This window comes from Pristis pectinata, chromosome 27, assembly GCF_009764475.1.
Source record: "Pristis pectinata isolate sPriPec2 chromosome 27, sPriPec2.1.pri, whole genome shotgun sequence".
Classification (NCBI taxonomy): domain Eukaryota; kingdom Metazoa; phylum Chordata; class Chondrichthyes; order Rhinopristiformes; family Pristidae; genus Pristis; species Pristis pectinata.
In genome coordinates, this window is record NC_067431.1 from 4,672,088 (window position 1) to 4,688,083 (window position 15,996).

General features: G+C 49.8%; 1 protein-coding gene across 1 annotated transcript in view; it reads right to left on the reverse strand.

The window, feature by feature from the left end:
• Positions 1-436: 436 nt before the first annotated feature.
• Positions 437-15,996, reverse strand: part of LOC127583565 (CMP-N-acetylneuraminate-beta-galactosamide-alpha-2,3-sialyltransferase 4-like) — a 34,755-nt gene continuing 19,195 nt past the window's right edge. The window contains exon 6 of the mRNA XM_052039687.1: positions 437-499. Within this exon, the coding sequence (XP_051895647.1) occupies positions 437-499 (63 nt within the window). The remainder of the gene's footprint in view (positions 500-15,996) is intronic.

Below are 15,996 nucleotides of genomic sequence, written 5' to 3' on the forward strand. Positions count from 1 at the left end.
GGGACAATCAGATCAGTCCTGGTGGCAAAGGTTCAAGAGATCAAGTGGCCCACACCTGCTCCTAATTCATATTTACATATGGGCAGGCACGGTAGTGTAGCGGTTGGCATAACGCTATTACAGCGCCAGCGACCCGGGTTCAATTCCGGCCGCTGTCTGTAAGCAGTTTGTACATTCTCCCCGTGTCTGCGTGGGTTTCCTCCAGGTGCTCCGGTTCCCTCCCACATTCCGAAGGTGTACGGGTTAGGCAGTTGTGGACATGCTATGTTGGCGCTGGAAGTGTGGCGACACTTGAAGCCTGTCCCCAGAACACTCAATACAAAAAGATGCATTTCACTGTGTGTTTCAATGCACATGTGACTAATAAAGATATCTTATCTTATCTTACATCAGGCTGACCTCACTCTCCCCGGCATCAACTCACGGTACAACAGCTCTATTTCCCAGTATCCTTCTGGGTGATGGCCTTCAGGGTCATGGTGTTATCGTTGCTGAGAACCTGAAGGAAGAAGGGGTGAGACGTCAGTGGTCATCAGAGGGGCACCTTGTTCCAGGCCTGTGGCTGCTCTCCACTCCCCCTCTGGCCCATCGGAGTTGGCCACTCGGCCCAACGAGCCTAGTCTGCCATTCAATAACGTCGTGGCTACAGCTTCTGTTCACACAGCCTGTGGTCCAACAATCCATCTGTCTCAGACTTCTATCAGATGGACAGTGCCAGCTGGATAAGACTTGATAACCAAGTGTGAGAAATACTTGTGACCCTCCACTGCCTGCAGGCACCAGCCCTACTTCCTCTCCCACAGCGGATCACTGACGGATCCAGCCCATTTTCCAGCTTTCCTGCTTTTTATTCCCATTTTCTCCACCTGCCATGAGCCTGTTAAGGGATGGAATTGCAACACCACCTCTCGTCACCGTGTGGAGCTGGTTGCTCAGGTTTCGGGCACCTTCTCCACAGGCTGTACTGTGACTCACTTCTTCACCAGGTCTCTGTACCCAGGTGCCTGATGGGGCCAGTGAGTGATATCAGTCAATTGTCAGGGAGTGTAGAACTAAACAACAAAGGGCAAGCAGTGATCTGGGGCAGGTCACAGTGTGAGGACTGGCTTGCTGCCCCATAGGCTGTCAGTGAAGATATCTTTATTAGTTACATGTACATCGAAACAGACAGTGAAATGTATCTTCTGCGTAGAGTGTTCTGGGGGCAGCCCACAAGTGTCGCCACGCTTCCGGCGCCAACATAGCATGCCCACAACTTCCTAACCTGTACGTCTTTGGAATGTGGGAGGAAACCGGAGCACCCGGAGGAAACCCACACAGACACGGGAAGAACATATAAATTCCTTACAGATAGCGGCCAGAATTGAACCCAGGTCACTGGCGCTGTAAAGCGTTACGCTCACTACACTACCATGCCTGCCCACGGTAGAAGGATGTAGAAAGATGAGAGGAGACAAGGATCTCGGACTGTGTTGTGACCTGCTTCAAGATGCCAACTCACCAGGACACCGAGAGACTAAAAATGAAAATTCTGGACTCATCAACATGTGACCTTGGAGTAAAATCACAGGATTATTGCAAGAAAACGTTACTTGTATTTTGGAGACACGAAGAACTGCAGACCCAGGAATGTGGAGCACAAAATAATCTGTAGGAGCAACTCAGCAGGTCAGGCAGCATCTGCGGAGCCAGAGGGATGGCTGACAATTTGAGTCGAGACCCTGCATCACGACTGAGAGTGTAGAGGGGAGGTAGCCGGTACACAGAGGTGAGAGGGAGGGGTGAGACAGGGGCTGGTAGGTGATAGGTGGTTCCAGGAGAGGGGGGAGATGATAGGTAGGTGGACCAGGTAGGAGAGGGGAACAAAACTGGGGGCTGGGTGGGCTTTGGAAAAAAGAGAGGTTGAAAAAACCAGGGTGGATCAGAAGGGAAGAGAAAGTAACACAGGGTGTGTGCGTTACATGAAATTGGAAAATTCATACCATTGGGTTGTAGACTATCCAGGCGGAACACGAGGTGTTGTTCCCTCTTTTTACAAGCAACCCTTCCCATCCCTCCATTTCCCAGTTTCATTGCCCTCCCCCACCTGGTTCCATCAGACCCTCGCCCCTCCCTTATCTGGGTCCACATCACCTTCCGGGCTCTGCCTGGACCTCCAGCCTCCCCTTCCCCCTCCTGGCTCCATCTACCGACTTGTTTTCCTCTCTCCTTATCTGACTCTACTCATCACCCACCAGCCACTGTCTCCCAACCCCACCCCACCCCTCCCCCACCGGGATCCATCATCATCCAATGGGAGTATCTACAGGAGGCGCTGCCTCAAGAAGGCAACATCCGTCATCAAAGGTCCCCATCATCCGGGCCGTGCCGTCTTCTCACAGCTACCGTCAGGCAGGAGATACAGAAGCCTGAAGTCCCACACCACCAGGTTCAGGAACAGCTACTTCCCTTCAACCATTCGGTTCTTGAACCAACCTGCACAACCCCAATCACCACAGTTCAGCAACACTGTGACCACTTTGATCATTTTGCACTAAAATGGGCTTTGTTTTTGTTTGTTCTAATTGTGTTCTTTCTTGTAAAAAAATGTTTAATTTATGTTTTTCTTGTGAATGCTGCTGATATGATGCTATGTGCCTGTGATTCTGCAGCAAATTTTTCATTGCACCATGAATCAATAAACTAAAGGCCGTGGAGGAGGTGGAGAAGCGAAAGAGAGAGAGAGAGAGAGAGAGAGGGAGGGAGAGAGAGAGAGAGGTTAATTGACTGTTCACTTGGTGATGGAATATGAACTTGACAATACACTTGATCCCCCCCTCACCACGTTCCACCTATCACCTACCAGCCCCCGCCTCACCCCTCCTTCTCTCCCTCTCACCTCTGTATACCGGCTACCTCCCCTTCACAGTCCTGACACAGCGTCTCGACCATGTCTGCTGTAAGGTCGAAATATCACTCCCCTCGCAGGCTGCCCCAGGGACCACTGTGTTGAGAAGGAGATGGTCACCCACCTCTGCAGTCTGTGGCTTTGCTAAAGGCTGTGGAGAAGGATGCAAGCGTCCTTGCCGCGGATTTTTGGTACTTTTATTTTCCTTTGAAAACTAATATATTCATTATAAAATTCACAGAATGAGACAGCTGAGTCGGAGAGTGTTTGGCCCATCATGCTGGGCTGGCTCTTTGAAGGAGCCAATCGTTTAATGCCCAGGTCCTTCCGCAAACCCTGTGATTATTTTCCTTGGGTAATTATCCAACTTCCATTCTTTCAGCAAGTCATTGCTCAGTCAATGACTGATAATAGTTGTTGCGATTGGACTCTTGTGGCTTCTGAGTGCAGTGACAAGCAGCGTCTGCAGAGTGACACACGGGACACACTGACAGCTCTTGAAGATGTAAAACTGATACAATGACACGTGGAATAACATGAACAATGATACATACGTCCGATGATACACTTGATGACACACAATGATACACTCAATGATACACACAGTGATACACGTGACACCACACAAAGATGCACACAAGATCTCCAAAGTGATTTCAGACGTTTTCAAATTCTGTATTTTGTGGCCTGTAAAGGAGTGAAACTAATTCAACTGCATTCACAAACATACTGATTTAACCAGTAAAGATGATTTTGATTTCTCAGTGACCTTTATAACTGTGCTAGAGTTGATCCTGGTGACTCCACACCTGGACATTAAAGGGATCAACTGCATGGCAGCGCTGGAGAAAACAGTGGTCTGCAAACTAATTTCTCTGGTAACTATCTGCTCCCATGGAGCATTGAAGCCGATGCAACCGAGAGGATAAAAGGTAAATAGAAAGAATTAACCCTTTCTACACAGGTGAGATTGCAGAGACATAAAATGGGATGTCTGGAGCAGGAAAATAAGGAACAGAGGGTGCTTGTCCAACTGGGTAAAGCTGCTGTGAGATGTTATTCTACACCAGAAGGTATTCAAGTTTTTTTAAGTTTTACTTACAGCGTGGTAACAGGCCCTTCTGGCCCAACAGGTCCGCGCCGCCAATTTTAAACCCAAATTAACCTACCCGTACGTCTTTGGAATGTGGGAGGAAACCGGAGCACCCGGAGGAAACCCACACAGACACGGGAGAACGTACAACTCCTTACAGACAGCGACGGGAATCGAACCCCGATCGCTGGCCGCTGTAATAGCGTCGCGCTAACTGCTACGCTACCAGGATCAACTCTAGCACAGTTATAAAGATCACTGAGAAACCAAAATCGTATTTACTGGTTAAACATACCAATCAAACTTGGCATATTTGTCATTCCTCATTGTCCTGCCCGCCTTCTCCGCACCCAGCAGTCTCCAAAACCATGAGGCAAACAGCAGGCACGTGAGATGTAACGGGTGATTGAATGGTGGGAGTTCAGGGGTGGCTGGTGGCTGCAGTGTGGGTGCTATGAAGCAAGAAACTGGACTCCACTTTGTTGAAGAAACAAAGGACTGCAGATGCTGGAACTGAGATGAGAAACACGACGATGCTGGAGGAACTCAGCAGGCCAGGCAGCATCCGTGGAGAAAAGCAGGCGGTCAACGTTTCAGGTCAGGACCCTTCTTCAGGTCTGAAGATAGGAAAAGGGGAATTGCATTCTATCAACTCCCCAGATTCTACCCCTCACCTACACACGAGGGGCAATTCACAGCAGCCAATTAACCGCCTGACCCCGTGTGGAAGGAAACCGGAGCACCTGGGGGACCCCACACGGTCACGGGGAGAACGTGCAAACTCCAGACAGACAGACAGACAGCGCCGGAGGTCAGGAATGAACCTGGGTCACTGGCACTGAGGCAGCGGCTCTCCTGTTGCTCTGGTGTGTCCTCAATTGCAACAAAACCTCCCGATTTCTAAACTCCAACAGTGTTGTGTAAAGTCTTTCTTAATTACCGGCTGCACCTGCCTGCTAACTTTTTGTGAATCATGCACAGGAACACCTCGATCCCTCTGTACTTCCATCACTTTCAGTGTCTTTCCATTTAGATAATCGTCTGTCTTTTGATTCCTCACTTTCTCCCCCCCCCCATTAAACTCCATTTGCCACGTGTTTGCCCACTCACTCACTCTGTCTATATCGCCCTGCAGAGTCACGATATCCTCATCACAACAAGCCCTTCCACCTACTGTCAGGTCATCGAGAGCTTACATCTGCCCCTCCTCCGGGTCAGTGACACAAATATTCAACAACTGAAGGCCAAGAACTGGTCCCCGGGGTACCTCACTAATTACCTACTTCCAGCCCCGAAAAGACCAATTTATTCTGTTTTCTGTGCGATAAGCAAACCGACACATTTTGTCCAATACCACAACCTCGTAACCTGAGCACCTCCTCTTCTGTGGCACCACAGACCACGTCCACATTGGCAGATGAGTTTGGCTTTAGTCAAAGACAGGAAGTCAGGCAAACAAGGGGGTGGGGACAGCAAGGGAGAGGAAGGAGGGGGAGACGGGGAGAGAGATGGTGCACAGGAGGTACAGACACGGGGGAGGGAGACGGGACAGAATTGGGGAGATTGAGAGGGGGGGGGAATGTGGGCACAGAGGGAGAGGGGAACGTGGGGAGGGGGACAGAGAGGGGAGGGGAGAGAGAAAGGGGGGCGGGGGACTGAGAGGGAGGGGGAGACAGAGGGGGAGGGGAGACAGAGGGAGAGGGGACGGGAGAGGGGACAGAGGGGGGAAAACACATGGACAGAGAGGGAGGACAGGGGTTGGGGGGGACAACATGGGCACAGAGGCAGACCTGTAGAAAGTTCTGACTGGCGATAATCAGGGAAAGCTGGGCGCTCAGGTCCTCAGGATCGGCCTGACTTCCTCGCACTCCTCGCACCAACTGAGGGATGTGGTCAGCGACATGCGAGAGTGAAGGAGCAGACAAAGTGTGAGGGAAGTGTTGCGTTTCAAACAAATGACTTGCATCCCCTCAAACAGTCCCTCCCTCCACCCGCAGCCTCACGAGGCCGCTCTGTGCCCGGTGCACTTCGTCAACAGCTCCAAACCCACGACTTCCGTGAGCTAGAGGACAGCAGGCACACGGGACCCACCACCTCCGGCAGCTCCCCTCCAAGTCACACACCACCCCGACTTGGAAACACCTTGCCATTGTCTAAACTCTGAACTCCCTCCTTGGAATCTTCCTGGTTCCCCACCCACACCTTCTCGAAGACAAGAAGAGACAAGGAAAATAAAAGTGCAAAGGAAAAATAAAGAGGAAGGGAAGGGGGTAAAAGAGGGACGGAGAGAGAGAGATGGTGGGCGGGAGAGGAGAAGGATGTTCAGGGAGCAGGACAATGGGGAGCTTCCAAGCAGCAGGACTGAATCAGCTCCATGCGGGAAGCAACACAAGGATGATGAACACCTCTCACCCATCAGTCAGGGCCTTCACCACCCCGAGCATCCAAAGGCTACACCCAGGATATCGCTTCCTTCCTGAGGCAGAACCCCGTGCTGCTTGTGTTTCTGGTCCACCTCTGGTGAATTTATCTTTTCGTAATCCCCCTTTTCCCATTTTCCCATTCAATTCACTGTGAATTCCCAGTGGGAAGGAACCAGACCACCAGTCTCAAACCAGCTCTGCTGCACCCTGTTCATGCCTTGCCCAGTGCTGGGGACAGAAATGTTTCTGTGCTTCTCCCTGACAGCTTTAACTGTGGCTGGGAAGTTCCTAAGGAACATGAAATTCCTGAGTTGGTGACTCTATTCCAGTGTTTGAATTTGTGCTCTCTGGCTTGGGCAGTGTGTGTGCTGGATAACAGAACACCTCACTGCAAAAAGCCGCCGTCAACATCAGCTCTCGCAGAGCCTGAGCCACACAGATGGATGTGAACAGCTTACTGACAACCTGTACTCAGAGAGACAGCTGGCTCTGCACTGAAGTTAGTCTTCATCCAGGGTCCAAACAGCCACACGATGAGGCACTGTTCATGCATTAACAACATGGGTGCCTCCAAAATGGCCCTGCAAGTCACTCTGTTCAGGGACAATCAGGGATGGACAGTAAACGCTGGCCTTGACGACGATGGTCTCACCAGAAAAATGCATTAAAAAGGTGAAATGTCAGAGAGTGACCCAGAATTCAGCCGCCCAACATTCAGTCTCCTATTGGCTCATTTTGATGCAATCACTTCATCGAATTACTGAACCATACATCACAGAAATGGTCCTATTGCTCCATGCCGACCACGGTGCCCATCCACACTAATCCCACGCCTGCACTATGTCCATAGCCCGCTTCTCCTTTTGTACCCAAGTACCTGCCCAAATGCCTTTCAAACGTTGTATTTGTACCTGCCTCCACCACCACCTCTGGCAGCTCGTTCCATACACCCACCACCCTCCGTGTGAAACACTTACCCCTCAGATCTCCTTTCAATTCCTCCCTTCTCACCTTAAACCTGTGCCCTCTAGTTCTACACTCCCCTGCCCTGGGAAAAAGACTCTGTCTACCCTACCTATGCCCCTCATAATTTTGTAAACCTCTATAAGGTCACCCCTCAGCCCCCTACATTCCAGTGAGAACAAACGCAACCGCTCCAATCTCTCCTTGTAACTACAACCCTCCATTCCAGGCAACGTCCTGGTGAATCTCTTCTGCGTTCTCTCAGTTGCTACCACATCCATCCTGTAGTGTGGTGATCAGAACTGTACACAATACTCCAAGTGCAGTCTGACCAATGTTTTGTACAACTGAAGCATAATGTCCCAACTCTTACACTCAATGCCTCAGCCTATGAAGACAAGCTGACCAAATGCCTTCTTCGCTGCCCGGTCCACCTGTGTCTCCAGTTTCAGGGAGCTATGGACTTGTACCCCAAGTTCTCCCTGTACATCAACACAGGAGAGAACCCTCTATATGTCCTACCAGAACTTGACTCCCCGAAGCGCAGAAGAGATTCACCAGACCGTTGCCTGGAACAGAGGGCTGCAGTTAGAAGGAGAGATTGGATAGGCTGAGCTTGTTCTCACTGGAACATAGGAGGCTGAGGGGTGACCTTAGAGACATTTATAAAGTTATGAGAGGCAATGATAGGATAAATAGTCAGAGACTTTTTCCCAGGACAGGGGAATCCAGAACTAGAAGGCACAGGTTTAAAGTGAGAGGGGAAAAATTTTAAAGAGATGGGAGGTGTACGTTTTTCACGTGGGAGGTGATGGGGATCTGGAACGAGCTGCCCAAGGAGGTGGAGACAGGTACAACTACAACATTTAAAAGGCATTTGGACAGGTACTTGGATAGAAAAGGAGTGGAAGGATTGGGGCCTGATGCAGGCAGCTGGGATTACTGAAGATGGGAATCACAGTCGGCATGGACGAGCTGGGTCAAGGAACCTGCACGATTATGAGAAGTGCTGTGCTGTTCTGTTTCGTGGGGTGCTCAATATCAGGGAGGTGTGCCAGTGCTGTCTCTCATCTGGAGTGCCCAATCCATGGGTAACAGCAAATATTGCAAGGGTCTACCAGCTCTGCCAGCATCTATGGAGGGAAACGGAGAGTCAGCTTTTTGGGTCGAGACCTTTCATCTGGACCGGAGAGTCCATCCATTGGGAGTACACAGAGGACCAGTACAAGTGGCAGAAAGAGCAAACCACCTCACAAACTTCCCACCCACTCAACCCTCTCCTCTCCGGCTCTGGAAGAGTATGTCGTTCCCACACTGGCCCCATTAACCACCTCAGAACCAGAGTGGCAGTAAATCACTCTCGACTCCAGCAGTCCTGATGAAGGGTCCTGACCTGAAACATCGACCATTCATTTCCCTCCACAGATGCTGCCCGACCCGCTGAGTTCCTCCAGCTTTTTGAGTGTTGCTCCAGATTCCAGCATCTGCAGTGCTTTGTGTCTTCAGGTTTTAATGATGTGGCCGTGAATTGGTTGGAAAGTTCACTAAAGTAAAACTAAATAAAAATATCATTCTTCTCAGGCAGTCCCTCAGGATCCAGGTTGACTGACTTCCACTCTGGTTCTGACGTGGTTAATGGGGCCACTGTGGGAGCTACATACTCTTCCACAGACGGAGAGGAGATGGCTGAGGGGTGAGTGGGTGGGTGGGAGGTTTGTGAGGTGGGCTGCTCTTTCTGCCACCTGTACTGGTCCTCTGTGTGCTCCTGATGAATGGATTCGAGGTGCCCAATCCCTCCTTCTCCACTTTAAGCTGGAGTCATAGGGTGTTCACTGAGACCACCGGAGTCACTGAGACACCAGACTAGCTGATTCCTGCTGCAAGGCTCACTCCGCAAAGACAACCTTCCTCCTCCGGTTTGCACACGCCCCCAGAAGGTGTACCCACCGACTTGTTCTTTACGTTGACCCTCTCCTGTCCATGATGGCAGCAGTGTCGATGGCAAAGTGTCTGAGCTCTCGGGCTGGTGGAGCATGGATCAGGCGTGTCCCTGCTGGGATTGTGCCCGGGGTCCGGACATTCCAGGGCCTGGACAATACCATGGAGTGGAAGTTGCCTGTGTGTGGTTAACGTTGGGCAGCTGCTACGCACCAGCTACCACATGGACCTCACAGGGCAAGGTCCAGGGGCAAGGGAGACCGAGACAGCTCGACAACGGGCTCTGCTGCACGGGTATAAATAATGATCACACGCCGGTGGGGTCATGTGTGGGCGTCACCAGGCATGTGCCCGCATGCACAATCACACACTCACTCAAACAAGCGCCCACACACTCAGACTCAGACACACTTACACACACACCCACACACTCAGACTCAGACACACTTACACACACACCCACACACTCAGACTCAGACACACTTACACACACACCCACACACTCAGACTCAGACACACTTACACACACACCCACACACTCAGACTCAGACACACACACGCGGGGACTCAGGCACCGGACCACTTCCCCACCGCCTCCGTCCTCGCATCTCAGCCGGTCTCCAGCTCCGGAGCTCGGACACATCCCGGGACCCCGGGGGCTGCCGGAATCCCGGGGAATCCCCGCCCCGCAGGCTGCGGTGACGTCATCGGGGAGGGCGGGGCGTGTCCGACCGCGCGGGAACTTCATTCACAAATCGCTGGTGGAAGACTCGTCCCACCGCCCCTCTCCCTCCCTCCGTTACCCCGCCCCAGGTCTCCCCCGGGCCAGGTGACCGCGGTTCCCTGCAGATCCCCTCCACCTGCCCCTCTCCTCGGCCATAACTCCTCCTTCCCCCCTCTCCCTCAGCTCCCCGTTCCCATCTCCCTCTCCCACTCCACCATGTCTCCCTCATCCCTCCCTTTCCCCCACCCACACCTCTCCCCGCTCCACATCTCCCCACCCCTCCTTCTCCCCATATCTCCCCTTCCCCACCCCTCCCTCTCCCCATAACTCTCCCACCCTCCCTCTCCCCGCCACCATAACTCCCCGACCCACCCATCCCCCTCCATATCTCCCCACCCCTCCCTCTCCCCTTCCATATCTCCTTCTCACCCTCCATATCCCCCATCCCTCCCTCTCCGCCTCACCCCAGAAATCTGTCTCCGCCTCCTCTACCTCCTCTCCTTTCCCTGCTCGATAACTCTCCCGCTCCCACTATTCCCCTCTCTATAACTCCCCTGTCTCCATCTGAGCAACCACCACCCCTGCAGTGGTTTTCAGGAGCTCCTGGAGATACACAATGACGCTGGGACTGCCAGTGATTGCGTGAAGAATCTGGTCAAGCTTTAATCACAAGTATTGCAAATCATATATTCAAGTCAGAGTAAAAAATCCAGCTTCAATCAATGTAACAAGAATGTGCCCTGCACACATAATTACACCCACGTCTATTTATATTTAATAGAGCTCTTAACATGCCCAAATTTCCCAAGATTCTTCATGCCTGTGTTTTCAATTAAAAAATAACAGACAATAGTAAAGCTATTCAAAGCTGTATATTTTATGAGGGTCTTGATAGAAAAGAGGCAGAGATACCAGGACAGAATTAGGACATAAACAGCTCCGGGAGAGGTTCAGTGGGGAAGGAGGAGGCCAGAAGTGGAAGAACTCTGCAGGGTTGAAGAGTTGAGGAAGGTCACTCAAACAAGGGAGTAATCAGAGCCCCTTTTGAATTACGTCACCTCCCTTGACCCAATGCGAGACGCATGCCCTCCAGCACACCACTGTGACATTTCCCTCATTTCCCAGACCACCTTCCCTTGGGCCTGACCAAGTGAAACTGCCAATCGGTATCCATCAGGGGACAATTTTGTGCAGTCGGCTCACAGGGAAATGGGCTGAGACTAGGCCAAAGTCCTTTCATACAAAATCCCAGCACTCAACAGGCTGTGAAGACTTGTACCACAATAGTGCCAGGAGTGCAAGCAGTGACCCACTGCTCCATCCAGCTCTTTTAGAAATGAACACATTTTAAAGTAAACATTAATATATTTGTATTTAATATATTCTTCAGAATCTCCAATTGACTACTCAAGTTCAACGAGGTAGTGCAATCAGCAATGTGCATGTATTGCTGTTGATCAAGCCATGCTCCAGAGCACTGGTTGGCTGATTGGCTTCTTATGCAGAGGAACTTCATTTTCACTAAATCCAGCCATTTGCTTGGTGGCTCCAGAGAACAAAGTTCAACATTCGCTGTCTCAGAAAGACCTGCAGATGTACTGTTGAAAGTATCCTGACTGGTTTCATCGTGATCTGGTGCAGCAATTCAAATGCGCAGGAAAATAAGAAGCCACAGAGAATAATGGATTCTGCCCAATACATCACAGGCACCACCATGGGTAGTATCTACAGGAGGCGCTGCCTCAAGAAGGTGACATCCATCATCAAAAATCCCCACCACCTAGCCATGCCATCTTCTCACAGCCACCATCAGGCAGGAGGTACAGAAGCCTGAAGTCCCACACCACCAGGTTCAGGAAAAGCTACTTCCCTTCAATCATTCGGTTATTGAACCAACCGGCACAACCCTAATCACTAGACTTTAGCAAAACTATGACCACTTTGATCACTTTGCACTAAAATGGACTTCATTTTTTTTTGTTCTGCTTGTTTTCTTTCTTGTAAAAGTTGTTACTAACTTATGTTTACTTTAAGTTTTTCTTGTGAATGCTGCTTATCTGATGCTATGTGCCTGTGATGCTGCTGCAAGTAAGTTTTTCATGACACCCGTGCACACATGGACTTGTGCATCTGACAATAAACTTGACTTTGACTTTGAGAGGAGAAGATGAGTGAAAACAAGAGGTTTTGCTAGTAACTAGCAGCAAAAAGTGGTGTGGAAGCTGGTGAAGTTTATCTATAAAGGATCCTGAGATGTCATCTTACACCTTGGAGACACAAGAGACTGCAGATGTTTTGGAATCTGGAGCAAAAAATAAACAGCTGGAGGAACTCAGCAGTCAGGCAGGATATGTGGAGGTGAAGGGATAGTTGACATTTTGGGTTGAGACCCTGCATCAGGACTGAGTGGCCCTGATGTGGCCTCCTCTACCTTAGCGAGACCAAGCGTAGACTAGGCAACCACTTTTTATAGCAGCAACACTCCGTCTGCGGCGGCCATCCTGACCTCTGGGCTTCCTGCCTCTTCAACTCCCCTCCCCACTCCCACCTGTCCATCCTTGGCCTTCTCCACTCACAGGGTGAGGCTAAAGGCAAACTAGAAAAATAACCTCTGATATTCCGCCGGGTTAGTCTACGTCGATTTTTCCAACCTCTGGTAACCCTCACCTCCCTGTGCTCCTTTCTCAGCATTCTCGTACATCTTCTTAGCACTCTTTCCAGCTTAATGACGTCTCTCCTATAACGAGGTAACCAAAGCTGTACGCGATACATCAAGAGCAGCCTCCATAACGTCATGTACATATGCAACGTAACGTCCCAACTCCTATATTCAATGCCCTGACTTTCTTCTGCCCTACATTTCACATCAATTAGGTGTCCTGCAAAGAATCATCGAATTTCCCAATAACAAAGTGTGTGATGGTAGCTAACACCCAGAGTCATGAACTAAAACCAGACCTCACAATTGCTGGCAGGACCTCACCAATTTAGCACAACCGCTGACACTTTAGAGTGCATCAGACACACATGGGTTTTGGTCCTTTAAAGGTGCACTCCTGTATTGTGGAGGGTCATGGCTGTCACGTGACAGCACTGCCCCCTACCTGGTCAGATGACAGCATTGTCCCCTACCTGGTCGGAAGACACACCACGTCAATCAAGGTTTGGCCCCACCCCATCCATCAGCTCACACTTGACCATTGGCCTTTGTAATTGATTAGTCCTTGCTGGCACCGGGCCATTGGCCTTTGTAAATTACCTGGGCTCGACCCCCCCCCCCCCCACCAGCCCTCCAGCACTATAAAGAGTGCCACATGTGCTGGGCTCTTCCTCTTTGTCTGCTTCGAGGGATGACCCTGCTTCACTCCAGGCCGAGCACCGTGAAACGACGCTGGAGAAATCATTGGTGAGGTGTGCACTGTTAAAGGGTTGGGAGCATCTTAATTAGTGGCCTTAGTAGCATAAGGCTGTGCCTGCACTGAGTCAAGGGGTTGGGAGCATCTTAATTAGTGGCCTTAGTAGCATAAGGCTGTGCCTGCACTGAGTCAAGGGGTGGTGGGTATTGCATTGTTTTTCCTTGATTGTCTGTACCTAGTTTGTTGTGTGTGTATTTTACCCCCCTTGTGATTTTCCCACACTTGCTATAAAGTAACTGTTGTTTCATCAACAACAATGAAATACTGTACACTTTAAATCACCTCTCCTCCTTGCAAAATTATTTTTCATTCCACATATTTTCCTCTTTTTATTTTCAGGTTTTCATTTCTGAGAAATCTCATTGTTATCCAAGCCATTATTTAGAGAATGATACCTGCTTTTCTTGTTTAACGCTATTCCACTAAATCTCACTTTTTTGCTCAGAATACATCTGATAAAATGCCCATTCAACTGGAACTTACAAAGAGCAAAACAAAAGGTCTGCCAAGCTTCTAGAAGACAAATCAAGGGGAGATAAACCGATGACAATGAAGGGAAAACCTTCTCCCTTCCCTTACTATGTCCTATCCCCAACTCTTGTTCATCCATCTCTACAATTATTACTACCCACTGTCAATTCCTCAGTCCATTCACCTCTCTTAGTTCAATACATCTGCCTCCCATAACACATCACCTTAACTCTGCAGCCCCAGCAATTTTCAATGGTTAACACTGGTGTTCAGCATCACATCCAACACCATGCAAGTGCAATGAATCCTATTAAAAGCAGCAAGTTTAGGGGCAAAACAAACATTGCTGGAGGAACTCAGTGGGTCGAGCAGAGATGTGGAGGAAATTGGATGGTTGATGTTTTGGGTCGAGACTCTGCATCAGGACTGAGTGTGTTTGTTTTTTATTCCAGAATTTAGCGTCTCCAAGTCTACGGGGCCATTGTGTTTGCTCCACAACATGATAGGGCAACCACCATAACAAGAGCCCTCAGTGACACCACGAACTTTGATACAGACCCAACTTTCACTGACGTTCCTTCACATTGTCCCATTGGAGAGCAGGAGAGGTGGCACTGAGTACTGACCACCCCTGTGCCAGACAGGAGCAAAGATTGGCTGAATAAGATGTGAGAGAAAGAGAGATGCATATCTGGGTGATTCCGAGAGTTTGGAGAGGTAGCATTAGATTCAAGTAAAGTCCAAATTGCTGGTAGGTTCATTGAAAGCAAATCATGTCAGAAATGTACAAATCATTCTTAAGGTTAAGTGAGATATTTTATAATCCCAGCTTTCTGCAGATTCTTCAGATACAGTTCTTCATGGGTAATATTGTGGATAGAGTCCTGAAAACAGCAAAGTACTCAGAATAATTAAGTGTAGATTGCAACTTCAAACAGCAAACAATGTACAGAGACTGAAGAGAAGCAAATACAACCCCCCGCTGCCACCCCACCCCCCAAAGACAAAAAGGGACGATATAAAAAGCACAGGGATATGCTACACCATTACAAACCATCCATTAGGCAGGATGCATTACTGGGGGGGTGGGGTAGGGGGGTGGGGGGGGGGAGGCAATGCCGGCCCCAATGTTTGGAATAGACAAGAAGGTGACGGCAGGGTGCAGGGCAGCGATTTCCAGTGTTGAAGGACTTCAGAGACTGGAGACTGCAGCGGTAAGCAGTTAAAGAGCAAATGGCAGATCAGCCTTATTGCAAAGGGGTTGGAGTTTAGAACTAGAGAAGTTTTGAACCAAAGGTATAAGGTATTGGTGAGGCTACACCTGCACAGAGTTCTGGTCCCCTTAACTACAAGAGGAGAGGCAGCCCAATGATTTACCAGGCCAATTCCTGGGATGAGAGAATTGTCCAATCAAGAGATTGTCCAATACAGTTTGCGTCTGTCTTTCTTGGAATTTAGAAGAATGAGGGTGACCTCATTCAAAAATATCAAATCCTAAGGGTAGATCCAGATGTTTTCACTGGTAAGAGTCTCAAATGAGGGACAGAGTTCCAAGATAGAGCACTGATCATTTAAAACTTCTCACGGAGAGTGGTGAATCTCCGGAATTCTCTGCCCCAGAGAGTTGTGGAAGCTGGATCATTCGAAGTATTTAAAGTAAAGGTAGGTAAATTTTTGAAAGATCAGGAGATTGAGGGCTACAGGGATCTGGCACAGAGGAGGAGTAGGGGCCTGGTGTAGATCAGCCACAATCGTATTGGATGGTGGCCAGGTTGGAGGGGCCGAATGGCCCACTTCTCCTGTTTTCTTGTGTTCTTGTGGAGAAGCTTGGACTTTTCACCCTTGGAGCCGAGAAGGTTGAGCAAGGTTTGACAAGGTTCCACGTGGTAGGCCTCTTCAGAAGGTCAGAGGACATGGATCCGGGAAGTTTGGACATGTGGATTCAGAAAATGGCTTGCCTGTAGAAAGCAGAGGGTTGTGGTAGAGGGAGTGCATTCAGATTGGAGGGCTGTAACTAGTGGTGTGCCACAGGGATCGGTTCTGGGACCTCTGCTTTTCATGATTTTTATTAATGACTTGGA